Genomic DNA, 26,714 nt, shown 5'->3' on the forward strand with positions numbered 1-26,714 from the left:
TTCTCACATAGATTTTCAAATCCCATTCACACCGCACATCGAATCACAACGTGGCGTCGCGTAAAAAAATTCTTACAAGAGTTTTACGAAACGGCAATGTTACGCGGCTCGTTTAAAACTTGTGTGAAAAAAATTTGACAACATTACGATTGCGTGAAACAGGCTGCGATGATCCGTTGCCATGTGAATGTCTTCGTAAACTCTCTCAAGAATCTTCCGCGACGTGTTGCTGTGACATTACGGTGTGACTCGAGCTTTAAACTCGATGTGAATGTATCTCTACGAGGACAATGATTCGAACATAAATCTAATCGATCTCACGTTTAAAGACAAAATGCGCGGAACAGAATATTTTTTTTTCATTGTTGCAGTCAGTCACCGAGATCTCGGTTCTGGTTCTAGCAGGAAATGGATCGCGTTAGAACCAGACGGAGAGAGAGAGGAAGAGAGAGAGAGAGAGAAAAAGAGAGACGAAGGATCAATTAACTCTTTCGCTGCGACACGCTTCAAATTTCAAAACAGTCCGTTGTGTGGGACGATGATTGATTATTTACTTTCATGCTGTCGAGATAAAGAGAGAGAAAGAGAAAATTCTATGGAAAAACTGATCTCGCGACCACAACCGGTATTTTAATTCGGACCTACGTTCTTGCATACACATCGTTGGCCTCCGCGAAGCTCGATATGTACCGTCGATTTCGAAAATAATCGTTAATTTTCGAGTACACACACATACACATGCACGCGACGTACACATACACATACGCACGAGTTACGCAGCGAAGGGGTTAATAAGGCAAAGGCGCTACTCGCTTCTCTCGCGCGCTACACGCGCCTCAAAAACGCGTTTGGTGTGCTTCTGTTACACTCGCCTCGCATTCGTTTTACATCAGAAACCTCGTTATGCATCTTTTACGTCGTTTGGCCATTTCTTGCACCGAAGCCATAAAGATTCTTTTCTGTCCGCCCTTCTTCGTTCACGTTCTCTTCTTCTGTTCCTGTTGTCTCGGTACGAGCCTGTCCTTCGTAACGGAAGGGCAACGAGCCATTGAAGGAAAGAGAGAAAGAGAAAGATAGTAAGCCATCTTTTGGGATAGAAAACAGCATTCACGTACGGAGCAATGGAATCGGTTCTACGAGAGAGGAAGAGAATTCCCCCCTTCTAAACGAAGTTTTCTTTCGTCCGCTATCCACCGCTTGTTGATCGATCGCTAACGGCTGGAGTAAAACGACGTATAGAAGGGGGAAAAGCAGCCCTTCTCCTCTCGCGGAACCGAATCATTGGGCCGCAGTGTATGTACGTACGCGTTCGTTTTGAAATCGCAACTCGTACGATCGATCGTTTGTTTTTCTTTTTCGAGGAAATATCGTCGAAGAAGGACGGGAACCACAACAACTGCGTTTTGCCCAAACTTCTCTGCCGATCGAGTGAGTCGTTGAAGGAGAAAAATCCCGCGCAAAATATATACTCGTCGTGTCTCCACTTCCGCGCGTACACGCCGTATAGCCCGTTAGTAAAAGAAAAATGCTAAATGAGTAAAAAAACGCTTGCAGGACTAGATAATACTGGAGAAAATATCAACGCGAAGTGGAGACGCGAGACTCTCTTCGCTTTTTTTTTTTTTTTATTTTTTTTTAATTTTTTTTTACCTTCTCCTCCTCCCCTCTCATTCTCCTTGTCGGCAGAACCGTCTTTCCCAAATATGGCTTCCTTGCAACGCGCGTTTTTCAACACGTCTCTTTATCACACATAGACGTTACGGTGTTTGTATAAGTGTTTTTTACTTTTTATTTTTATCTTTTTTTTCTCTTCCTCTCCCTCTTTGATTGCCATCTCTCCTTTATTTTTATCCGCCGGAAAATCTTCATCTTGTAAGCAAACTTTTATACTCAGCGGCCAATATTGGTCCATGTGCGCGTGTTATTGATACAAATTTTTCGGTTCACGCTCATCCCCCACTGTCTCTCGCTCGATATCTCATGAACCACACATTTAGCGTTACAGCCGCAAATAAATTAACCGTAGAAAAAAAAAGTTTGTTCTTTATACAAACGTAACATATATGTACAATGTACATTTCTTTCTCTATATATATAATAAAATTATATTTATAATATTTATATATATATATATATATATTTTTAGTTTTTCTTTATTTTTTTCTGTGTACGTTGGTAATCCCCCCTCCCCCCTCCCCGAGTCCCGGTATATTATCGTTCTTTCAATTTCGCTCGACGTGTGTGTGATACAATGCACATTCATTATGTATAGGCTTATCTGTACGTAAGTGGTATGTCTGAACGATACGGCTAATTCGCGTACCTCGTTTCTCTCTCTCTATCGTTGCCACACAACGCGCGCATGCAAACGCGAAAAACACACACGCACACACATACATATACATACATTCCTTCTCATTCTCTGACCTTCGCATTATTACATACACGCACACTTTCCGTTCATAGAATAATAAATAAAGACATTCGCATCGTCAAACGTACAGGTTCGTCAAAATCCATAATCGTTCTCTTCGACTTAAATGCAACTCTTGTACTTGATGCAATTTCACTTGTTTGTTCCCTCTGATCTCACACGCACCGTTCGACACGTCCATCAGAGCGAGATTCTATAAGTTCCCTAGATAAACTCCGATCTTCTCCTTCGGTTCTCGATACGTGACGTAGGCGGGTGACGCGGTTCCGCTCAGAGTTCCGGCGTGACTGGATCCAACAGCCTCTTCTCCGGATCTCTCGAATCCCCGATATCGCTGGCGATGGGTTGATGTCTCCCGCCGGCACCGCTAACCGCGCTCGGATTGCAACGGCAGCCCTGCGCAGCGTGACGCGCATAGCACGCCTCGCAGAGGTTAACGCAGCCCTTGAGGGGCCAGTAACATAGCAAACAGGGCATCACGAGCGTCAGCGCGCCCAAACAGGCCCACTTGGACGTCGTACGGTTACCGGTGCAAGAGCACGGCTCATCCGCGCAACTCGTCGCTACCTCACCGTCCATGTTGGTAGCGACACCGCCACCGCTGCCACCGTCTACGCAATGATAAAAGAAACCTTTGACGCAGCACAGGCAGGACACGCAATCCAGGACGGTCTCGGCCGAGCAGAGGCACGTGTTGTTGCAGAGCCACTTGCTAGGCAGTGGAGGCGGCTCCCGACACGCCTCGCATCGACATCTACCGCAAAAGTCACATATAATCGACAGACTAGCTGGATCGTAGGACCTCGTGCCGAGAGTATTAGCCGGCTCCTTCGTGAAGGACACCGGTTGTTTGGTGATAGTGTTCACCATCGTTGCGTTTGTTGACGTGGAAGAAGCGCCGGTTGGTGTTCCGCGTAGACCTTGATTCCTCGCACGACCACGTGCTCTATGTGTCGGCACAACCGTTGCATCCTCGTGATTCCGATGATGATGATGATGATGATGATGAGAATGATGACGATGCCGCCTCTCGTTCTTCGGACAATCCCCGGTAGCCTTGCTATCAGTGTCGAGGCGTCGTTCCTGGTTGCCGCGCGAGTTCTTGAACGGCGTCTCGACATACTCGTTGCTAATTCTCTCGCCGTCCGGTCGCGGTGTCGCGAGGCTCACCTCTCCGCCCCTAGGCGACGACGAGATTGTCGTCGTCATCGTCGTCATTGTCGTCGTGTCCGCGGACGACGGTGACAACAGACTTCTGGAATTCGTGTCGACTGATAATGTTTCCGCATTCTGCGCGCGACGTAAGGACGACCTACTCCGGAAGGAACTCGATAACGGGGTCAGTGGCATGGTGAGAGGCGCTACCCGGTGGGACGTTGGCGTCCCGGGTAGCGAAGCCGTCGTTACACCACCTGACTGCGACGGAGGTGGTGGCGGCGGCGGCACGGACGGTACCGTCGCCATGTGCACAACCGGCAACCGAGGCGGTGGAAACGGTCGGCTGTGATCGTGCACGCGGCTCTCAGCGAGAACGAGACGCGAATCTGCGTCCTCGGCGGTGCTGCCGGTACAATCGTCATTAGTACCGGCGGCAACGCTCGTTCGCGGAAACGAAGGAGGCCGCGAGAGCGGCGGTATCGCATTATTCCGCGACATCGGCCGACCACTCAGTTCAAGATGGCCTGCTGCTCCTAGATTGTGCGTCACTGGTGTCTCCAGCTGACGCTGTTGCTGCTGCTGTCGATGATCCTGACACTGTTGCCGGTGCTCCACCTTCTTCGTCGTCTCCAGCTCCTCCCTCTTCGTGATACGGCGATGCTCGAGACGGATAGCAACGGGGCTACCTGGTCCTCTGGCTTCTCCTTGAATTGATACCGTTCTTGTTGCTGTTGCTGACAACGACGGTGATGATGCGCGATCCGTCCAAATCGGTGCCGTCCGCTCGTTAGCCCATTGTTCGACGGCCGTCGACGGCGTACTTGGAACCGATGGACGTTGATTTGACGTTGGGGTAAGTGTCGCCTCGGTAATCCGCACTGCCCAGCCCGCGCGAGGTGGTGGCACTCTCGACGAGGGCGTTCCATTAGCGAGGATGGGGCTCGGTAATACTCCGCGTCCGCTTCCTCTCGCCGTCGCGACACACGCTTCATCCCCACCTGAAACCATTACAACCAAGATATTGTGTTATACTCGACCTGATCCAGTGTGATGTTCTACTGCTATTTTATTATTTATCCTATCTAATTGCTAAATACAATTTGCGCTTTTTTTCATTATCAACAACAACAATATGCGCAAGACTTTTTTAAAATAACAACAAATTATCTCACTATTTATTTTTCAAGGTAGTCTAATAGCTAAGTGTAACCTGGAATGCGCAATTTATGTTGATGAGAGAGAGAGAGAAAGAGAGAGAGAGAGAGAGAGGAAGAGGGAAAAGAGAAAGAGAGAGAATTCCAAGTAAAAAATCGCGAAATGCCACGTCGACCTACGAATTTTCGAAAACTGAAAAAATCAGAGTAACCGAACGACAACGACGACGGATGTGGGGTGAGGAGGCGTTGGGTCAGTACCTACGCGCTTCACGAGAAGAGTGGTTCAGTTTATACGTGGGCGAACATGGTGCGAGTGGGCCGCGGAGTTCTCGATTCGGTGATCACCAACCCACTCGCGGCGCCCACGACATGGAAGAAATCGAGAAAGCCTTGCGCGATGTTCGCATCCTCCGCATCAAGCTTTTACTTGGAGCCGAAACGAAATCGCGCTCTTTATTCGTGATTTTTCTCAATATATATTTCTGCGCGGATAACCCACACACGCAAAAATCGATCGGGCATATAATATTACTTGTACTCTATTTATATAATTCCACACTTCTTACACAATATACGTAATAAAAGTATTACGTAACGACAAAATTAAACAGAACTTACACAGATGAGAGTTCAAGAGAAATCAAGAAGAATGTTAACTTTTTTCCAAATATAGAAGGATTTAATACAGAGATGAGAAAAAAGAGAGAGTTCAGAGAGTTTGCAAGAAAATCGTTTTACTTTTCGCCAAAGTAAATTCTCTTAAATGTTTCGCACATTGAGAGCCACTCCCAAGAATTACACACGGAGTCTCGCAATCACGATGTTGCGGCTTTGATTATTATGTGTATATACCTTCAGTTGTGTGTACATCGTTCGCTCATTCACCTGAACCGCGCACAATTCGAGAGACTAACTAACGGAAGCGCGATTGTAACGGACTCTCTCTCTCTCTCTCTCTTTCTCTCTCTTTCTCGAGCGCGTTCAACTTTGAAGCCGCGCGCGCGAGTCGATTATTGTGCGTATTCCGAGAATTGTATGTACAATCGAGATCACATTAAGCGCCCCGCGATATGTTCCGTGTTTTATCAGTCGCTCCCACTTGATCATCCTTCGGGTGCGCGAACACCTTTCAACTCGCGACTATATTGCTCAATATTTCCTCGAGACGGGAGAAGAGAAATTCTTGTCTCGCGCCATCTGTTTTCTCTCGGGATTTTAACGTTTTATTTAAAATGTGCGCTACGCACATTTTTTGTGACGGCACGTGTTTTTTTTTTTTTTTTNTTTTTTTTATTTTTATTTTTTTTTATTTTTTTTATCGCGGCTAAGGTTAACTTCTCGACAACACCGAGGTTCTCTGATCGTTCGGGCGACCGATTCTTCTTCTCCCGAAGAAGAAGAAGAAGAAGAAGAAGAAGAACCAGCTCTACTCCTTCGGCGAAATATTCCGAATCGTGGGAAAGTCTCTCACTCGTCGTGAATTTAATTCAATACCTCGCCACGCAAGAACATATCTCTAGCCTCGCTTCGTAACTTGCAGAAGCGTGCAGAAGAAACTGCTACGTGGTATACACGACGTGTACGAGATTGCGCTCTTCCTCCTTACCCGCGCGTCTGAGAATTCATTCAGAATATAACATTAACTTCACCGCAATCATTTCTAATACCCCTAGTGTAAAATTCACGGTTTTTTACAAGCTGTATCTGTAATTAATCGAACGATTGATGTTTCTGTAGTTTTTTTCTTCCTATAAGATGATGTCTGATTTTTTTTATTTATAAGTCACAATAATCTTTGTTTGAAACTCGATTTACATCTCGAAGAGGAACTGTTCGAGAAGCTCCACACAAGAGACGACGATTGCCAGCAACTCTCGGAAAAGGAGCGGAGCGGCGTCAAGCGACCGCGGCGAGAAACAGGCGGGCCATTCAGAAAGGGTGCGCTCGGAGTGGAATGCGCGGACCGGCTATCGTCGACCGACTGCCATAGGTCAAAGCTTTTAGCCGCTCCGCGCCTGCCGTCCGCAGATAAGGCAACCGTCGTTTTCGCGAACGAACGAGCGCGAGAAGAGCGGCCGGTGTACCCGAGAAACGATTTGACTCAACGATCCGCATACGATCGTACGGCGACATCGTCTCTCTCTCGTCACGGCACCGTTATAATAATCGCGCCGACGATCTAGCATCTCGCGACATGTCGCGTCGTCTCTCGATCATTATCCTTAACGCCCCCCGTTGAAAATGGTTAACAATTTTTCACCATTTATTTGTTTTTGTCGCATATTTCGTGTGGTACAATAATAATATTGACAACGGTTTGAAATTAAATACGTGCAAAAAAAAAATTCAAAATCTCAATTTGAAAACGACGTTCTACACGCGTCACTTCGCGCACACATAATCCGCGATCATAATTATTCATATGTGATATTGTTAATATAATTACGATTAATTGTCAATTTCCTGCTCGATCGATTCGCGGAGATATTCGCCGTCGCTACTTACACATCGTCAATTATCAGGTATTATTTACGCGGATTTTCCTGGTAATAATTAAATCATAAACGCTGAATCAATTGTGCTGTGCGTACGCAAGACGAAGGAAGTCACAGAAAATATTCGATAAATGAATCGATGACGACGATAGGATGATTGTGCGACATGATATCCGCATGTTCATCGAGTTAGTAATACATGGACGGTAACATCATCTAAAATAAGCAATTCGTTGCTTCTTTAGATTTCTCGTATACAGTTTCAAGAGTTATTAAACTAAAATTTAATACAAGATTTTCTTCATAATTTCTTATCATCTTTACAAATTTGTAAAGAGAGAAATAAATTTAAAAAGCGCGTCGCGTTTATGACGTACAATATATCACATAAAACTCTTCATAAAATTAATTAACGTCAAATTTTAATGATATTCTGGTATTTTTAAAAAGATAATTCTGCGCGTGCGAAAACACACACACATGTTCAAGTTGACTTGAATATGTTATTGAACGAGAAAAGCAAAAAAGGAAAAAGATGATATTACGTGACTGTACATGTGCGACCTAACACCATCGCGCGACATTTATATAGTTTTTTAATGCCAGTCGGAAACGTCGCGAGCCGATAAGACCGGACAAGTCCTTCCTCCGATATTGGTTTCCTCTGCGGTCTAGATATGCACAATCAAAACGTCGCTACTAACAAGTTTTGATTACGCACTCCGATAAGAGAAGAGAGAGAGAGAGAGAGAGAGAGAGAGAGAGATTTTAGAATATATTTATGAGAACGTTTCTTCTTTGACAAGTGAACCATAGCAATTCCCTCATAGAACGACACTATCAGCGGATTTTGTAAATTCGCGCAACACTTCCCGACGAAAGCGCGAATGATAAATTTCACTCGGTCTTAGGCACAAACTGGGTCACGTTATAACAATAATTTTTTTCAAGTTTTTAGTCGGTCAAACAAATTACATTAGCGCGATCAGAAAAATATAGTCTCAGACGCACACAGAGAACAGATGTAATATATTTTCTCGTAAAAACTTACCAGAAAATGTTACAAATTTTGTTTAATATATTGTATATGTAGTTATAAGATCATACAGACGGTAAATTTCAACCAACACAGAGAGACGCAATTAAAATAAAAAAAAATCAATCACAAAGAATTTGTTTTTTTAATATGCAATTGAATTCACAGATCTTGCGAATACTTGTTTGCGCTGCGCCGTTATTCATCGTGTCGAAACGTAAGCGAACGCTCTAAAAAAGAACGTCGCAGCTTGTATAAAAGCTCCTTTTATACAAGCTTATGAATCCCGACGTTTAATACAGCGGCCTTTAATTTCATTCGGAAACGAGCGCGATAAGACCGGATACGTTTCTTCCTCCCGTTATCTGTTTCGCCGGCGTTTCAGATTCGTAGGCAGACGTGATCCGCTAACGAGTTTCAATTACGCGTGACGATAACGCATGTCTTTCTTTCTCTTGTGACGGGGACCACCACTCGGATATTATATGCATAATTGCACGTAGGAACTTCGCGATTGCTCCGGAAATCTCCAGTGGAATCCGTGAAATTCGCCAATTACTTGCAACAACACGCTAGAACGCGCGGCGTAATCAGCTCCGAATACGCACACTATAGCTTCATTTTTTTTTCTTCCATTCTGACATTTGCTGCATTTTGTAAAAGCACACACGAATCTCTCAGACCGAGAGAGATTCGTTCTTACAAATCCACTAAAAAAAGCACTTTTTGTTCACTAATGTCAAAACTCTTCCATTGAGTCAACTTTAAATCCTTTTCGTTTACTGTATTCTTTGTACAGTATTTAAGACAGTTATTCAGGATGATGTGGCTAACTCTCGAAATTGAGATCAATCCAGAAATAATATTTTAATGACTACTGACCACACACAACTATCTAATTGTTAATTACCAGAATTATAAACTAACGTCACGAGTTAATTGTGCGGTCGCACCTTCGATACTGGCAATACGTATATCCAGCCTACAAGTTTCAAGTAACACTTAAAAGAAGAAAGATGACAATAAAATTCGGACAATCACAATTTGTTAACAAATTCGGCGTGTTTGTTACGTCTAACGTAACACCTATAACAACATCCACGAGCTCACGCGGTAAAAATTAAAAACAATAGGCTATTGAAAAATTATTGAAAGCGTGTGAAGAAAGAAATTGCGCACAACACTTGGCTCTAAAAATCTCGAAACTTGAGCAAGGAAAACAAAACACTTACTGAAAATTCATAGGACTAGCGGGCGGCGAGAAAAAAACGGTAGATTCCGCCGTAGCCGACGACACTTGCCGGGAACAGCAGAACGCACTTTCATGCGCGGCAGTGACACTTGACAGAACGGCGAGGACAATCCCGAGGATATTCGCGAAGAAACGTTCCCGAAGTCATAGTGGAACTCCTCGAGTCGCCGTCCGTGATTCGGGATTCTGCCCCTTCGTGGCGACGCTCGAATCCGCATTCTCTCTCGATCTGGCACGGCATCGGAGAGACAAGCCGTCGTCCTCGGGAGAGCGAGAGAGAAGGAAAGAAGGAAGGGAGAAAGAGAGAGAAAGAGAGAGAGAGAGAGAGAGAGAAAAAAAAGAGAGAAAAAGAGAGATATATATTCGCGAGCCTCCGACGGTCGAAACGCGCTCTAAGAAGAAATCCGCTACTCGCACTTTCGTCCTACGTTCGTTACACTTACACTTCCTCGCCCTTTCGCCTATTCCGTTTGTCGCACGAAAAATGGAGTGTCAGAGTCTCGCATTGCCGTGCTCGGAGCGCGGACCGAGCTCCATATGCACCGACATGGAAGCCCTCACAACGTCGTTAACGGCACTGATGGTTCCAGGCTCCGTCGGTTTTCTGAGAAAATGGCACTTTTAATCGAACGGACACATGGGCGAGGTCCTTCGTTCGAAGGTACTCGAGGCAACAGCTGGACACCGCAGAAGACTGAATGAGCGCGCGCGCGCGCCGTTAGAGAGAGAAAGAGAGAAACAACAGAAACAGTCACGAAACGAACACGAAGACCGTCGACGAACGACTGACAATGGGTTTGCCGCGAGCGAATCGAGCTGGAAAGGCGGCAGCGGCCGACGTGAAGAGGGACACGTCAAGGGAGAGAGAAAGAGAGAGAGAGAGAGAGAGAGAGAGAGAAAAAGAGTATATATATAAATGTGTGCGTATGCGTGTTGTGCGCGTGTAAGAGCGAGAAAGAGCGTGAGAGGCGAAGAGGAGGAGTGTGCGGCGCGCGAAGTAGTGGGACGAAACGTTGGCGGAGGGAGGGAAAACAGGAAGAGAGACGGTGGGAAGGAAGCCATGAATGGCGGCAGTCGACGCGGGGACGGAGGAGAAAAAGAAAAGAGGTGGGGAGTGAAGAAGAGAACGAGAAGAGAGACGGGTCAACGATAGGGTGGGGAAACGAGAAGAGGGAAAGGAAACGACCTCTCTTGCACGGTACGGCGTCGCCATCTGGCGATAATGTGGATCAACGTGCGTGCGCCGCTCCCGGTCGGCCTGACGCACACCGAAGCTTTTTATGAATGGACAGAAGCTATCATTGAAGCTTCGGATTGAATGAAAACATTACTTACGTCGTCACCGCCATGCGGCAGCCTCCGTCGCCGTCACACGGCGTCGGCGCGGCTCGACAGCGACGAGTGTGTTTGTCATTTGACATACGCAAAGGAAAATGATAGTAGTAATGATACCGGTGATGATGACGATGCTGGTGATGCAATGTTGTCGTCGTCGTCGTCGTCGTCGTTATTATAGTTTTAGTTAGTTTTTCTAAATCGCTTTTCCGCGATTTAAATGCTCGGAATAAATGCGAGAGATACTATCGATAGAAGGCGTTTTATCGATCGAATACACGACGTAAACGCAATGTAACGTAATGTGTCGCCTTCCGGCGATTACCACGATGTTTCGAGAGATCTCAGAGAGCGTTAGATTTTGGAAAATGCGATTCTTCTCACGAGATATACCAACATCTTGAGAACTTGTTGACTTTTAATTGTAATAATAATAATAATTAAGTGTAATAATATTAAAAACATTTCTATTAAAATATTGAGAATTAAATAATAAAAACAGCAATATATGTTGATACACAGTTTGATGTTACAGAATAATTCGTGAATTGCATTTTAAAATAAATGCGTCTTGTAAGAACAAGTGCCAACAATGTTATACAATTCATTAAGGTAGATATGAACGAGTTTATATTCTACAATTCTCTCTCTACGAGATTACACTTTTGCGTAAAGAATCTTTAGTATCAAAAAGGGAGCACATGAAAAATCGATTTTAGGGTGGTTTTCATTCCAATTCTTCAGCCTCGTCTTACGATCTTACGATTTCACACACAGAGACATGAACGACGAGGCTTTACGAGCAACGAGGCGAACTCGCATGCAGAGGCCGGAGTCGATGGAGGATACGGATAGAAAAGAAGAGAGAAAAGCGGAAAGAGAAAGAAACAAGATAGAGGAGTACCGCGAGAAGTGGGAGAAAGAGAAAAAGTAGCGTGCGGCCATCTCATTCTCCTTCTCTCTCCCTCTCCCTCCCTCCCTCTCTTTCTCTCTCTCTCTGGCGCGCTACTCGATTCTATATTTATCCCACTCATTAATTCCATCCTCGTCGTGCACTGTTCATTCATTCGTGCGCTGACTTCGTCCCTCTTTCCCTTCCCCTTCTCTTTCGCCCCTCTTTCTCTTCTCTTCCTTTTCATTTCTTCTCTATCTTACGCACGCGAGCAAATACGCACGTTCATTTATCCTGTCTCTGTTTCACCATTGCCCGCATCGTCGACACCTCTCTCTTTCTCTGTTTCTCTCACCTACACCCGCTGTGGTTCCCGCTCCGTGCAACCGAGTATGTCGCTCCCACTCATTCCCTTTTCTTAGCCCTGCGACATCTTCCCCTTCCCTTCTTCCCTTTCTCCCTCCCTTCCTCCTTCCGCCAATCTGACGCAGTGACGTACGCTTGCGCGGAGTCGTTACGCGGCCCATTCCGAGTTTTGTGAAGTTGCGCACTCGCGTAAGACGAAATAATACGCCGATTTATTACGTATTTGTGTAAATTTATTGCGCACAGTGAGAGAAAGAAACACGCACGTGAGAGTTAGAAATTGTTCACAATTATTCGGAAATAATTAACGCTACGTAATTACAAATAAAAATAATATTACCACTTGGATGAGGCAAAAAAAAAGGTAGACGATTAAGATGTGCTCAATCGAAATATTCCAAAATTCTCGAATAGCTCTCTGGTCTCTCAAAATAATGAGAACGAACATACAGAACGTATCATTTTATTTTATCGTTGACGTAGCGAAAGCGTGCCACGCAAGCACCTTTTGTTAAAAGACGAAGACGTAGACAAGGCTCGTGAGCTTTTATTCTCGGTATTTTCTTGCGTGTGCGCGCTTGGCACCAGGCGTTAATGTCATCTCTTCATCTTTCCGGTGAACTGCTCCGAAATCCAAGCGAACTAGCCAAAACTTCTTGACTTATCTCTTTTTTGTGGTCACATATGTCGCGACATTTCTATCGTTACTCGCAACCGTTCATAGAAAAGCGAACCATACAATATCGACATAGATATTTACACATAGAACAGGTGGTAAAATCAGAAAAGAGATAATTCTCTTGCGCAAAAATAAGTCGAAACTGTAACGATAAAATTTTTCTTGCGAGATTTCGAATTTCGAGAAAGTTTCGCGATGAAAATCGAAAAATTGACATATTTCATTTTTATTAAAAAAAAAAACCATAAATATGAGTCAAATGACTTTTAACTAATCTTATATCAAATCGTCACAAATGTCTTTCGATAGCAATTATCGATAAATTTGCAAAAAGAAAATTTACGCTCTCATACGTTTAATAAAGCGATTTAAAATAATAAGATTATTAGCAAACGTTTTATGTGTGTACAACATAAATCTTTCACAGACTCTTTCACACCAGAACAAATTCATCGCTACGTCCCTGATTCGAGGAGAGAAGCGCAAAGGCATGTTAAGCTAAACGGGCGAGCAACGAGCAACGAGTAAACGAGAGAACAGCCCAAGTAAACTTTGACGAGGGCTTGCCTTAGCTGCATCATCAAGCGAATGCTGTTTCATGCTGAAAAATCCGCTTGCGAAAATAAATTGCATCTCTAGTTCTCTGATAACAGAGTTATTTCCAAACACGTCACCAATCTCTATCTTTCTTACGACTTCTTTAAAAAAAAAAAAAAGAAAAACTGATAAATTACCGCGTAATTTTAAAGCCTCTGCGATATCACAAAACATTCTTTTGTCTCGCTGCCTGATTTTGGTGCAACGTTTTTTTTCAACCGTTTCAAGAATTTTTAATCAAAAAGATATTTATCACGCTCAAGAAAATAATATTCTCTAAACTTCAATACTAAACACTATACAACGCTGTTTTATTCTGTAAATTTCAATGTGAATAAAGAGAATTTCTGTTGATACTTGAGAGATCGTAGTTTAGAAAGGTGTGGCAAATGTGCATGTGGCGTTAAACTTACACGCAGCTCTTGAACACGTTGAAAGTCCAGAAATCGGATATGATTTCTACGGAGATCAGATCGTGAGTTTTTGCGCGATGTACATTAAATGATCTCGCAAATTTTTTGTAAAAGTTGTTTTACTTTTTTAGATGAGAGTGAAATCGTTACCCACTCCCCCAAAAGAAGGACGGGATTTTCAGATAGATATGAGTGACGTTAAACGCAAACGTGTCAGAGTTTGGATAAAGTGGAATATATGAAGTCACACCCCCAATCGCAATAATTAACATTCATTAATCAAAGAGATGCGCCACTTCTCAAGCGGATGCACAAGCTCTCCCGTTTGCCAGCGGATATTGGATTGTCGCGTTCTATCGCGAGGAAAGCAGAGATGGCGAGCGAGAGAGCCACACCCGCGTCGGGGTTCGCATACGCGATGAATTGAGAGGTCGATTACGACGTCGTAATAAACAACTCCGTGCAAGGTGTTAAGACCAAACCGTATCTTGTTCTCTCTTTTGGCAATTTGTATAAATCACGTAAGAATTATGTGCAGAACTTACATCAATGAAACAACAATTGGACATACAACGTATAATGTAACAAGATTAATTATTAAAAAGTAAAGAATAAACAGTTCGATTGTTCGATGTCGGTTGATGTCGGTTTGATAGTCGGCAAACGTGGGAGGAAGCGCGTCTGAGCGAAGCGCGGATCGAGAAGGAGCGTAGGTTTATTTCGAGCGTTTCCGATTTCGCGAGGAAGGCGCATGCCTTGAGGGCTGAGCCAATTACACAATGACCGCGCCGCGCACAAAATTCCCAATGTTTACGGAATTCGAGCGGTCGGTGGCGAGAGAGACGACGAAAAATCAAGGATTCTCCACAGCTGGAATTGGATCAGCTTATTTTCGGCCCCGGAATCAGGAGGAAGAAAGGCCGCTCGCGTTCTCTCTCTTTTCTCTCTCTCTCTCTCTCTCTCTCTCTTTCACTCTCGAGCAAGCGAACGAACGAGTTGGCTGCCGAGAGCGAAGTCGAGAGCGCAAGACAAAGAGTTGCACGACCTTCTTCTTCCTGGGATGTGGATCCAACACAACGCGCCAGTGTGTACGATAGACATTTTAAAAGCGTAGATTATGTGTTTTTTTTTTCCTCGACTCGTTTGCAAAACAGATGCCTAATGAAACGCTTTATAGCGATCAGATTCGAAGCGTGTGACCGCAATGTAAGAGATCGGGATACGGGTTCTAACAAAATCTCCAGTTTCATCCTTCGAGAGGTGCCGATCTGAGAACTGAGCTTGACACACTCCTGATATACAAATAGATCGTGAGGTGGAATATTCTGCGGCGATTCGTGGTGCGGCGCGGTTATAGTCCTCGTCGCGGTCTTTGGAGCAACCTATATACACTTCCACGCCTCGCTGCCGATGTTTTCCCGCGTTTATATCATCTCGACGGCGGGTGTTCGAGACAGCTGAACGAAGTCCGCCAAGTCTGTAGTCTGGGAGATTTAAATAGAATCGAAGTGTCGTTTATGTCGATGTTGAGAAAGTAAATTTTAGAAAATTAACCAAATACGATTTTTTTTTTGTGTACGTCCGACGTCAATTGTTTTTATTTTGCGTTGATTTGAATTTCTCATCTACTCATTGTGTGTGTGTGTGTGTGTGTGTGTGATTTTCTGTCTGCTATATGTAAGTACTCTGTGCATCTCAACTTTCATCGGCGCGACCAAGATTCGAATAGTTGCGCGCGCGTGCGCGATTCGTCGTGACTTTTCGTCGAGATAGAAACGCGAAATTCGGCGCGGAGTTGGGCGCGATAGCGCGACGCGTTTCCAGGTAATATCCCACTGCCAAGAAACTGCCCCCCCGGATCGACATGAGGACCCTGTACGACTCGACGTGAAAACGTCGTGCCGCTCACCGCATAATCGAACGAACTTGGAAGAGCGAGCGTGAGCGTTCGCAGAGATAAAATCTGTACGCGCCGCAATTCCGCGGTGACTGTAACGCGAACGAGTCCGACATAAGACGTCTCCCAGATAACACGCGATGACGACATATAACTTCGTACTAACATTTCAATGCCCTCTGTTAACCCTTGGATGTCAGAATATACCGTTTATTTTAGAGAAGTGTATCTTTTATCAGTTTCTTCTTTTGCTTCCGGTACGATTACTTAACGTATTTCACAAATTATATATACACACATGTACACATAAAAAAAATAAAAAAAACAGTAACAAAAATAGAAATTATTTAAAAAAAATAACAAAGTACAGAAAATTAGAATATATATGTTTAAACGTGTTTAGATTAAAATTGTGATTAAAATTTTGAGGAAAATATTTGTTTTTCAAAATTTATAACAACTTGACAAGTTTAAAAGAGAAACTTGACGGTTTCGAGAAACGCGTGTATATTTGAGACGCGGAATATATAAAAATTCCTTCTTTAATCTTCATCGTACAAATCGTTTCAGGACAAGGAAAAAGAATCTCTCAAAGGGACGTTTTACCAAACGGAAGTCGAAATATTTTTCTAAGAAGTTTACCAGAAAAAATAAAGCCGCTTGGCCGTGGAAAAGAGATAATACGTTCCAATTCCCAAAACCCGGATCGGGGGAACGATTGCCGGCTTAACGATCGCTCCTATCCGGATCTAACGTTGTTTTCACTCAAGGATTACGGGATTTTGCGGATAATGTGTTGTGCAAGTGAATTTATAGTGATATTAGTCACGACAAAACGGAGCGACGAACGAACGAATCGTAAACATCTGTTCTCGCCGCGTGGGGCACGCTCTCTCGACTGTGTCGCAAAAAACCGCAAAACAGCCTGGACAACGCGAGTACTCCCTCCGAGTCTATATCCACGACTCGCTCTCTCGACTCGCTAAGTTTGCGTTATCCACCTGCGATTTATCACACGCAGAACAATTATCTGGGACACAACAATGTAAACAATTTGCGTATCTTTGAAAAATTATGTAAATTCAAAAATGAAAAATAACGCGCTAAAAAATGCTCGGTGTTTTTACGAAGAAGAAAGGACGAACCGGCAAGAGAAAATTATGCTGATTATCTAATTTTCATCATTTTTGATTGTCCACATTTTGTTACATTAAATTAAACTTAACATCGAATTGTTTTTAATGTTTATAACATAATTAAAAAAAAATGAAAAATAATTAACAACTTGTTCGACGGTTTTGTTTGCGAACGCACAATTGACGGATGTATCTACAAATAAATTTTTTTCATCTCTCTCTCTCTCTCTCTGTGTGTGTGTGTGTGTGTGTGTGTTAAGTGACGAAAGAGAACACTCGGTGAAAGAATTATGGAAATCTCGACGATTGCTGTGCTAGAGATAAAATGCGAGACATAGACGCGTCGAAGGAAACGAAAACGAGAGAAGAATGTAATAAAGGGCGAGCACATATACGCAACACCGGATATCACCCAGACGACGCCCACGCGGCTGTGTTTGCGTGTAGTCCATAACGTCGACAAAAGTATCGTCCTTCTCTCGTCGCGGCGTTCGGGGTACAATCGATTCGCAACTAATTATCCGTATTAAAGGCACGGCTATTTCGTTAGTCAGCTTGTATTGGCTCAATATGACGTCAGGAGCGAGAAATGACACGATTCTCGCGACGCGTTTAATTTTTCGTATTTTTTTCCACACAAAGAGTTAATATTATCGTCGTGAGGTGTAAGATATACGCGGCGAATTAAATTTAAATACAGCGAAAGTCAAGAAATCTGTAGTGAGAAAATATTTCCCACAAGCGAAAAACATGTTTGACATTATCAGTGACAATTAATTTCCTCGGGTTTGTTTGTAAAGTCTACAACGGTGTTTGATGATCGATAAGCGAGAGCAGGAATAACGCAAGGCCATTCCGCGAATGTCCCGGGGATGTTTTCTTAGAAGATACATAGACGTAGAACACACAGAGATTTCGCCGACTTGTCCTTTTTACAATAACGTGACCACAATACTGGTTTGAAAAATTCGTAGTTATACAGATAAACTTCTGATTCAATCGTAGCAAGTCACGACTCATAACAAAAATATTTTCAGAGCGAAGGGAATTTCACAAAAAAAGTAAAGAAAAAAAGGAAAACCTGTCGTGCGAAGTACAATGAGAGAATGAACACTCGTCTTCCGGCTTTTCCGCTGCACCGTGATACCTGCTGTAGCAGGTTAATCTTTCCACAGATGTACCTTACTTCTTCGTCTCGTTTCAAAATCAACGCCGATGCATTTTTTCAGAAAACACGAAAAACTTATTTAAATAACACCAATAATAATAATAATAGTAATAGAATTATTATAGATATTTTTATTACCAGAAAGAGATGTTGAAACATAAATAAAAAAAGACAAACAGACAGACAGAAACGAAAACGTTCACAATTGCTGTGGCATTCAAGAAATGAAAATGCCATACGGTCCAAGACATCTTCTCTTGACTTTGATCTTCGATCGACTCGCTCGTTCCTCGGGTTATTTGCAAGGAAGTTTGTATATTTTTCTCGCTGAAGTGATTCCCCGATGTGAGGAAACCTCCTAAGAAAACGAATCTACACGAGATGAAGTGACAATGTTTCTCGGAGAGAAATTTTGCGACGCTCGACGGCTCATTTCTCGAGAGAAACCGAGAAAATAAGACGTAACTTTGTCGAAAAACTACACTGTACACAACTACAAGCCGTACGAACTGTTTGACGAGCAAAAGCACGAAGTCAGATAAGCGGATTTCTTTGACATAACGACGTAAGGTTATCGCGTTATTATAACAGAAATATGAACGAGAAGTAACAACTACGGAAATGCACCGAGGAGAGTACCGAAATAAAACCAAGAACGGTGTGTGTGTGTGTGTGCCGTTACAAATTACATTGAAAATCTCAACTTGGAGTTTCCGTCGTATTTATTTCCAGATGAAAAAAGCATTGAAGTCAATGTCAATTCTTTCGATTGATATAATTTTGTTTCAAACTTAGCACATCTGTGTCATCACTTTTATTAATAAATAAAATATATGATAAATAATCTCTTTCTCACTCTTACTCTCATATTATCGAAATAAGAGACACCCTATATATATGTATATGTGCTAGGTGTGCGCCTACGCGTCGACCCATACGGTAGTAGTGTCGAATGAAGAGAGAGAAAGAGATAGAAAGAGAGAAAGAGATGTTCTCTCTCTTCTCTCTGCCGCCTCTCTTTCTCTCTTTCGCATGCGAAAAACTATTTTCGGCATTCAAGCGTCATGTACACGCCGAGAAACGCTGGAACGTCGGAATTACACGCGGATGCGTGCGTGCGTGTGGGCGTGCGTACGCGCGGCACACGCATGCAGCCCGCTTTCGACTGCATCTTATCGTATTTATAGCGACCAACGAATATACGCAACGTCTTTTCTCTCTTTTTTCTCCCCTGTTCCCTCTTTCCTCCTCTTCTCACCATTTCTCTTCTCGCCTTCTCTCTTCTCTCTCTCTCTCTCTCTCTTTTTCTGTTATTTGAGAAATTACTGACTGCACAAGAGAGAGAAATTAACCGAATTACATTTCTGCGTTTGTTTTTTGTTTAGATTTCTACATCAAAGTCGAGACCGTCAAATTCTCGAAGGAAAAGAAACAAGTGCGAAAATTCAGCAGCTCTCCCGCACACCAAGTCCAAAAGTGTTTACATAGCGGAATGTGCAAACTAATTAAGATTGCGCCGTCGATGCGAGTTTTTAATTAATGACATCCCTGTATAAGGATGTGTCTATATAGTGCGGCTATTCAGGTACAAATCTATTAGCCATTAAAAAAATGTTACAACAGTACCCGGCACACTTGGCGGCCACCCATCCAAGCGTGCCGCACGTGTCCAATGTTGCTTGACGTTCAGCAATCGAACGATATATGCGACGATGTACTCGAGTGTAACAGCGGCCGCTTATGAATGTCAAGCTGATTCAGTGAAGTGTTTGACTGTTCATCGGGATACACATGGAAAACAGTAAATTTTTTATTTTCCACCAAGCAGACTTTAAGTAAAGAAGATAATGCGCTCTGAAACACGGATATCAAAAGTATCATACAGATAGATCTTGTTTTCATAAAATCACGTCTTCTCTATTTCGTCATCACAAAGATAGGTAAAAAAAAGTAAACCATTCAAAACTTTTCCGTTTACTTTTTTCAACGCGCGTTTTATTTCTATGTTCAAAAAAAAAAAAAAATGCGATACACGAAAGAATATCTATTCAAGTTATTGAAATTCGAGTGAGCACACGTGGGTCTTATCTTTCGAAGATCAAACGCGGTAAAATTTGTGCGAACGAAGTTAAATACAATACAGATTAGAATTATAAAAGCGCGCTTTATTCAGGTCGAGATATATATTTCAACAGAGGTCATCCTCACATTGATCCAAGCGTCCAATTTATTTCAAGCTCTAACTTAAAGTATATACATATCCACACAAAGATTCTCTCGCGTTCGCGCCTCCGCGCCCATGACACGCTCGCGTCGTGCTCTTCAAATTTGCGCTCGCTCGCTTGCGCTTCTGTGCCCCGTCCTATTTAAAGCCGACGACGACTCCCATACGAATGAGGTTCATTAAGTTCTCCGTTTAATTCAAGTCGCTCGTTCTCATCCGCTCTTTGAGCTGCGGGTCTTTGCTTTAAGCGTCGATCAATCAATTTCGGCGCTGACGGCGATCAATAATATCCGCTTAGGATACACTAAAAGCATCGCACTGCTTTTATTTCCTACTTTAATTGCTTAAAGTAGAAAACAAAATAAACGGAAGCGAGAGTTTGTTTCTTTCTTTCTCTCTCTCTCTCTCTCTCTCTTGTAAAGAGGTCTTGTAAACGATCTTATCCTTTCTCTGAGAGATAAAGAAAGAACGTACAATTCTTAAAGCATTCCCATCTATCGAATTTGAAATTTGTTCTCAACGAAATTAATTGGGAGATTAATCACTTGTATAGATTATCACTTTTGTCAAAGTTCTTCGGAAACTTCTTGCGCCGCGTAAACTTGACGATTCACGCGTGTAGAAAAATTGCGCCGCGCGTATTTTCAATTAATCGTCGATCGCGAGATCGTTAGATCCGAAACACTCGGATTTGATTCGGAGTCAAACCGAGTTACGCACACTTTTGCCACATCATTCGTTACGCTGTGTACCAACTTGCGAGGAACCTCGCTCTCAACGTCGCATTCTGAATGAAACCCGGAGAGGCGAGAGACCGCGCCGAGAGAGGAACCACGAGGTCAACGTTCTTTCTCTTCCCCACCTCCCCCTCCCTCCCCAAGGACGGCCAGGGAAAAGTTAAAGAACAGCAAAGAAGGGGACGAGAGAGAGAGAGAGAGAGAGAGAGAGAGAGAGAGAGAAAGAGAGAGAGAGAGGACAAGGGGGGAAAACGGGAGAAAGGCAGAAAGAGTCGCGTACGCAAACGAACGAAAGAGGGGATGAAACACACCGGAGACACAACGAAAACGCCGGAGTGAAAAAGACGGAAGAGCAAGAGAAAGAGAGAACAGATGACGATTCTCTCGCTCTCTTAACCTTTTCGTGACTAGTCGTGTGTAGACTCGTCGCGGTGACCCCGCTGCACACGCAGCGTGTGCCGAAGAATGTGCTGAGTAAAATCAAGTTGTGCGTGCGTGCATACGTAACGTCACTGTAATGAATCGACGCGAAAATTCAATCGCGAAAATCGCGTGAATTGAACACCGTCGTTCGTTTCAGCCGAATGACGATAAAATATACATACATTGTAGAAAGAGATACGTATAATTGATTACGCAATTAATTACGCTTCGCTAATTATGTTACGATTAATAACTGAGAGTTAACACGGTAAATAGAAATCGCAAATGGTGTTAGGCAAAACCCGTGACGATCACACGACTCGCGTTACAATTACATCACGTTACTATATATTCTATTTTTTTCTTTCCCATAATTTTTAACATCCATATTTCGCGTAAAATTTTTTTTCAATAAATACGTCAAATTTTCGGTGTACGATCCGAAGATTGTGTACAGACTTTTTTTTGCAAATGTAAAGAAGATGAACGATAAAATATTTTCCAGAAAAAAAAACGGTAATTTATTTTCTATATCGGGAAAGTAAGTAGGCGTGGCAAACGCGAACCTTCTAATTTGAAAGCTCGGAACGTCGTTAGCGTAAAAGCGCGATATATAATTGTCAAGGCCGCGCCTAATTCATGACGCACGCTATTTTCGCTCTTCGCAAATATGTCGTGCTCTATGCAACACGTATATCGCTTAACGAGTAAATAATTCTCGTGATGTAATTAGACGATGTATCGCCTGGCGGAACTCGCCGCGAGATATACGAAGCAATAACCTATAAAGAGGAAATGCTCTTCTTATATAAGTATATTAGCGCGGCAGCGTCTAAGCGTGTCTGTTTTTCACTCTGTATACACCGGAAATAAGTTTATCTCGTTTATCTCACCTCCGTTCACCTCGACCGTTTTTACACGCATATGTGTGTTTACATGCGATACACAAAAACACTGCGCGCTCCTCTACAATTACACTTTGAATCGCCTTATTTGCATACTGTATAATATCGCAATTATTACATTTCTTATCTGAATGAAGCGATGATTTTTAAAAGTTTCCGTCAGACATCAGAAACGTAAACAATTCTATTCTCAACTACTATAACGAACGAATATCCGGCTTTTACACGTAACAAATGTTCGTATTACGATCACATTAAAAAAAAAAAAAAAAAAAAAAAAAAAAGATCGTGCGAAAGCCGACGACAAAAAAGTTTCGGTTTATACAACAGTCGTATTTGGTATCGACGAGAGATTGCGTAATTTGCGCCAGGTATCTATACGTTACATCGATCAATATTACTCGCTGATATTACACAGTGATATTTAATTCATATCAAGAACCATTTCGAAACATCCGATAGAAGCGTCGAAAATTGATCGACGTACTGTCCCACCTGATTGATTAAAAAAAAACACACACATTTCGAAACATCAAATAAATTTAATTTTATTCCTATCGTCTCTTCTCCCTCCTGTCAGAACAATCATCAAAAGCAAAGACTAGAAAAAAAAAAAAAAAAGACGATCGCGCACGTGTACTTATGTGAAGAGAGAAGCGATGAGAGGAAAAGAAGAATGGACGATCAGCAGAGAAGAAGATACAGACGGATAGATAAATAGATAGATAGACAGAAAGAGAGAAAAGAGGAAGAAGGGGGAGGGACCGATCGCGACGAGACCGGATGTGACGCGACAACGCACAACGACGACTCGTTCGTTGATTGCACTCGCTGCTCGCGCAAAACCAAACGAGAGGAAGAAATGGGTCTATGGTACAGACGAGGAGAAGAGATCATTAGCAGAGAGAAAGAAAGAGAGAGAGAGAGAGAGAAAAAGAGAAAGAAAAAAAGAAATAGAAGACGCAGAGAAAAATTCGAGAACGGGCAAAGAGGATAGATAGATAGATAGATAGAGAAATCAAAATGGAGGAACATGAGATAACGGAGTTAACGCAAACATGAAGATAGTGTCTCATGTTACTTGGATGTGTGTATGTGTGTGTGCGAGTGAGCGAGTGAATGAGTGAGTGAGTAAAGGGGAAGGAGAAACGCGAAAGGAGTAACACGTGCGAGAGAGGAGCGAGAGAAAGAGAACGATTATACAGCGAGATTCAAGCGCGAGTTTGATCGACTACTGTGTGGAATCGAGAGAGCTCGACAGACTTCGAGAATTACTCACGCGTCTGCGGTTTTATATTAACATAAAGTTATCGACATACGGTTGGAGGTGTTCCCGCACGAAGTTGTGCGCAACGCGCGCCGATAATAAATTTAAATAACGAAATGCGTTATTTGATGCAACTTTCTGAGCATACACGCTCCGTGTGCGTCGTTGCTACGATCGTGCAAGCACAGCATCCGCTTAACACCTCGGAAGATCGTGTGTATTTCATTTGATTATAAATTACGTGGCATTACGTGGTAAGTAAAAGAAAACTCGTGAAGTAATAATGGGATTTCGATGTGTGTGCTTCAATGAGCGAACAAGTCGCGCTAAAAGTTCACACTTAGGTCGCGAAAGACTCGGAGAGAGAGTCGAGCCTACTCGTTTTCGCGAGCCGGTCTCGAGTCGCCTACTTAAGCGCCATGCGTGGAAATCATGGCTTCATTCATGCCGGATCGACTTCGCGGAGCTATATGCCGTCCAACGCGCATGTGTATATGTACGTACGTACGTATGTATATATATTTATATATATATATGTATGTATGTACATATGCACATAGGTAAACCGAGAAGAGTCGACAAACACGAACGTATCCACCTTTCCTGTCCGTAGAACAATCGATGTGTATCGGCTTGTAACGCGCGCGCACATAAGAAGAGACGCTCGTACAAAGGTGTGTGCAAAAAGCGACTCCGAGGCTGAGTGGCATTCACGCGTGTGGTGCCAATGAGAGCGACCGAGGGACGTGTTCAAGTCTCTGTGTCAATATGCCGTGCATACGCGGGCGCCGCGTTATAACGGGTGATTCGTAAAAAAGCGCGCGAGGCAGATTGTTAAACTCAATACTTTTCATAATAAAAAAAATCGAATTAAATGTAATTATTGTTTGGCATAAAACTCATACGTTTTTATTTGTCAAATAACACAACCTGATCCAATCGATCTGTCTTTAACTCTTGTGTATAAAAAAAAAAAGATAGAAAAAGTATTTATCAAAATAGTGCATATATAAATGTATGATATATAAGTAGCGCGTATGTATACATGTAAAGACAAAATTAATTAACAGTATTTTTTTTAATTGTATTTTAGCGGGAAATGCGTGTCGTTCTATGGTATGGGAATCGATTTTACGTTTTCAGCCGGTACACAATACCGGCGCCGTGAGCGAAAAGAGAAAGAGAAGAACATGATCGAGTGAGTTTTACGAACAGGAAGGCGACGGCAACTTTCTCGCAAACTTTCTACACCTGTGGGTTTCATTCACCGCTTCGCCCCTGTTCGGTCTCTATGAAAGCGTAATGTGACTCAATGCGCGCAGCAACACGAGTCATGCCTCGTCTAACCGTCGTCGATGAAGTTGGCACGAAATCGCGCGCGACCTCTAAGAGAGATCGATGCAACGTGAGAATGAAACGGATAAAATTATTGTATTCCACACACGAGAAGCTTCTACGAGAACAAATATGCAGTGAAATTCACGAAAGCGCAGAACGGCTAAAAATATATCGGGACGAATATACACGCGAGAAAAACAGAGAAAATAAAATACACACGCAATTCTCCGAGAGATTCGAAACTTCATTCACTTCGTTGCCTGATTATAATTCCGAACAGAAATATCTATATTAAAAAAAAAAAAAAAAAAAAAAACAAAGTACAACAAACTTGTGCAAAATTATTTAATTAAATATTAATTAGTTTTCAAATAAACGCGCCGTCTTCACGATATTACTTTGTGAATTTGCATTTGAAGATATAACTGAGAATTGTTTAACTTTAAGAGAAATAACGAAAAATCTTTATTCTTTTAGAAATAACGAAGTTTTTTTTTATGAAATAGGTGTTTATCGACTCGAGGACAATCTAAAAACTCAAAATAATCTTCAACGATGAGATATGAGACGGAGAACCGGAAAAAAGAAAGATAAGAGCAATTGAGAGAATTTGATCTGATCAACTTCCGCCGACGGACGAAACGCTTATCAATCACTCCCGGTCGAAATGATTAGCGTGGCTTGGAAACAACGAGGCGGAATTTCATATACAATTACAGTTTACGCATATAAAGAATTATATGTGTATATACATATGTAGTTTTTTTTATGAATTTTTAACACGTTTGTTTTCTTGTTGTTCACAAAATAAATCTTTAATGTTTGCCAAGACTGTACCGAGGAAACTACACAAAGTTGTCTGTGATTCAAAACATCTTTAACGAAGGTCTATTCTCTGTCGAATGTTTGACCCTGTAGTTTATTTGTTGTCGTAAGCAAAACGCGCTTAATTTTCTCAGGAACGGTCTTCTCTTGCAAATGCATAATTGATTTTTGCGGTGCAATGTTATACAATTTATAAAAAAAAAAACAATGTCACCTGTCTCCAAGTTCTATAATCATTAATTGTGAACCCACCACACCTTTATTAATATCAAGATTTCGAATTAACATGACAATTACAGTTTCAGACGCACGAGAAGAGAATCTCACAGACATGTGCTCGGCTATTCGCGAACGAAGAACACTCGCGAAACAAAATCTGAATGTATCGAGAAAAAGAAAGGAGATGTGACAAGAGAAGAAATTGTGACGTATACTCACCAGTACGACTAGGAGGCCGTGGGGGCGCAGGATATTGGGGCGGTGTTAGGAGTGGCGGCGACACTTGAACGGCCGGAGAGGTCGTTGAGCCGTGGAACGTGGAGGACAACGTGGCTGGCACCGTAACAGTGGACGTCCCGATGGTCGTCGTCGTCGTCTTCGTCGTCGTTGTCGGCAGCGGCGCCGTCGTAGCCGCCGTTGTTAACGTAATATCCGTCGTCGCCGTACGTCGCGGCGCGTTGTCGCACCTCAAGACGACGGCGGCGGCGTTGCGCGAGGGCCGCCGCGGGGGCAGCGCCGGGGGCGGATTGTTGTCCGAGGTATCCACACTTTCGGCACTTTCGTCTCACCTACGTACTCCCCTTTCACACCGGGGAAACGCGACGGACACACACACGCGAAACAGAAAATATACTCTACGAATACATACGTGCGCGCGCGTGTATGTGTGTGTGTACATATATGTATATATATATATATATATATATATATATATTTTGTATAATAATGAATGTGTGCGAGTGTGTTTTGCGAGAGAACAC

General features: G+C 42.9%; 1 protein-coding gene across 3 annotated transcripts; it reads right to left on the bottom strand.

The window, feature by feature from the left end:
* Nucleotides 1–2,127: 2,127 nt before the first annotated feature.
* Nucleotides 2,128–26,379, bottom strand: LOC109863733 (protein sprouty homolog 2-like). Of its 3 annotated transcripts, none has more exons than XM_020444210.1 (2): nucleotides 26,173–26,379; nucleotides 2,128–4,590 (listed from the first exon to the last, which is right to left on the bottom strand). In XM_020444210.1, the coding sequence occupies exon 2, from the start codon at nucleotides 4,088–4,090 to the stop codon at nucleotides 2,705–2,707; it is 1,386 nt and encodes a 461-aa protein (XP_020299799.1). In that variant the 5' UTR covers nucleotides 4,091–4,590; nucleotides 26,173–26,379; the 3' UTR covers nucleotides 2,128–2,704. The 3 variants fall into 3 exon arrangements, with proteins under 3 accessions (XP_020299799.1, XP_020299801.1, XP_020299800.1); XM_020444212.1 differs by lacking the exon at nucleotides 26,173–26,379 and adding an exon at nucleotides 9,976–10,325; XM_020444211.1 differs by lacking the exon at nucleotides 26,173–26,379 and adding an exon at nucleotides 9,513–10,325.
* Nucleotides 26,380–26,714: the final 335 nt, after the last annotated feature.

Source organism: Pseudomyrmex gracilis, unplaced genomic scaffold (assembly GCF_002006095.1).
Source record: "Pseudomyrmex gracilis isolate BER0280 unplaced genomic scaffold, ASM200609v1 scaffold_12, whole genome shotgun sequence".
Classification (NCBI taxonomy): domain Eukaryota; kingdom Metazoa; phylum Arthropoda; class Insecta; order Hymenoptera; family Formicidae; genus Pseudomyrmex; species Pseudomyrmex gracilis.

Bases quoted from the DNA above. Each gene is read 5' to 3' on its own strand.
- LOC109863733 (XM_020444210.1), bottom strand. From the start codon at position 4,090: ATGTCGCGGAATAATGCGATACCGCCGCTCTCGCGGCCTCCTTCGTTT.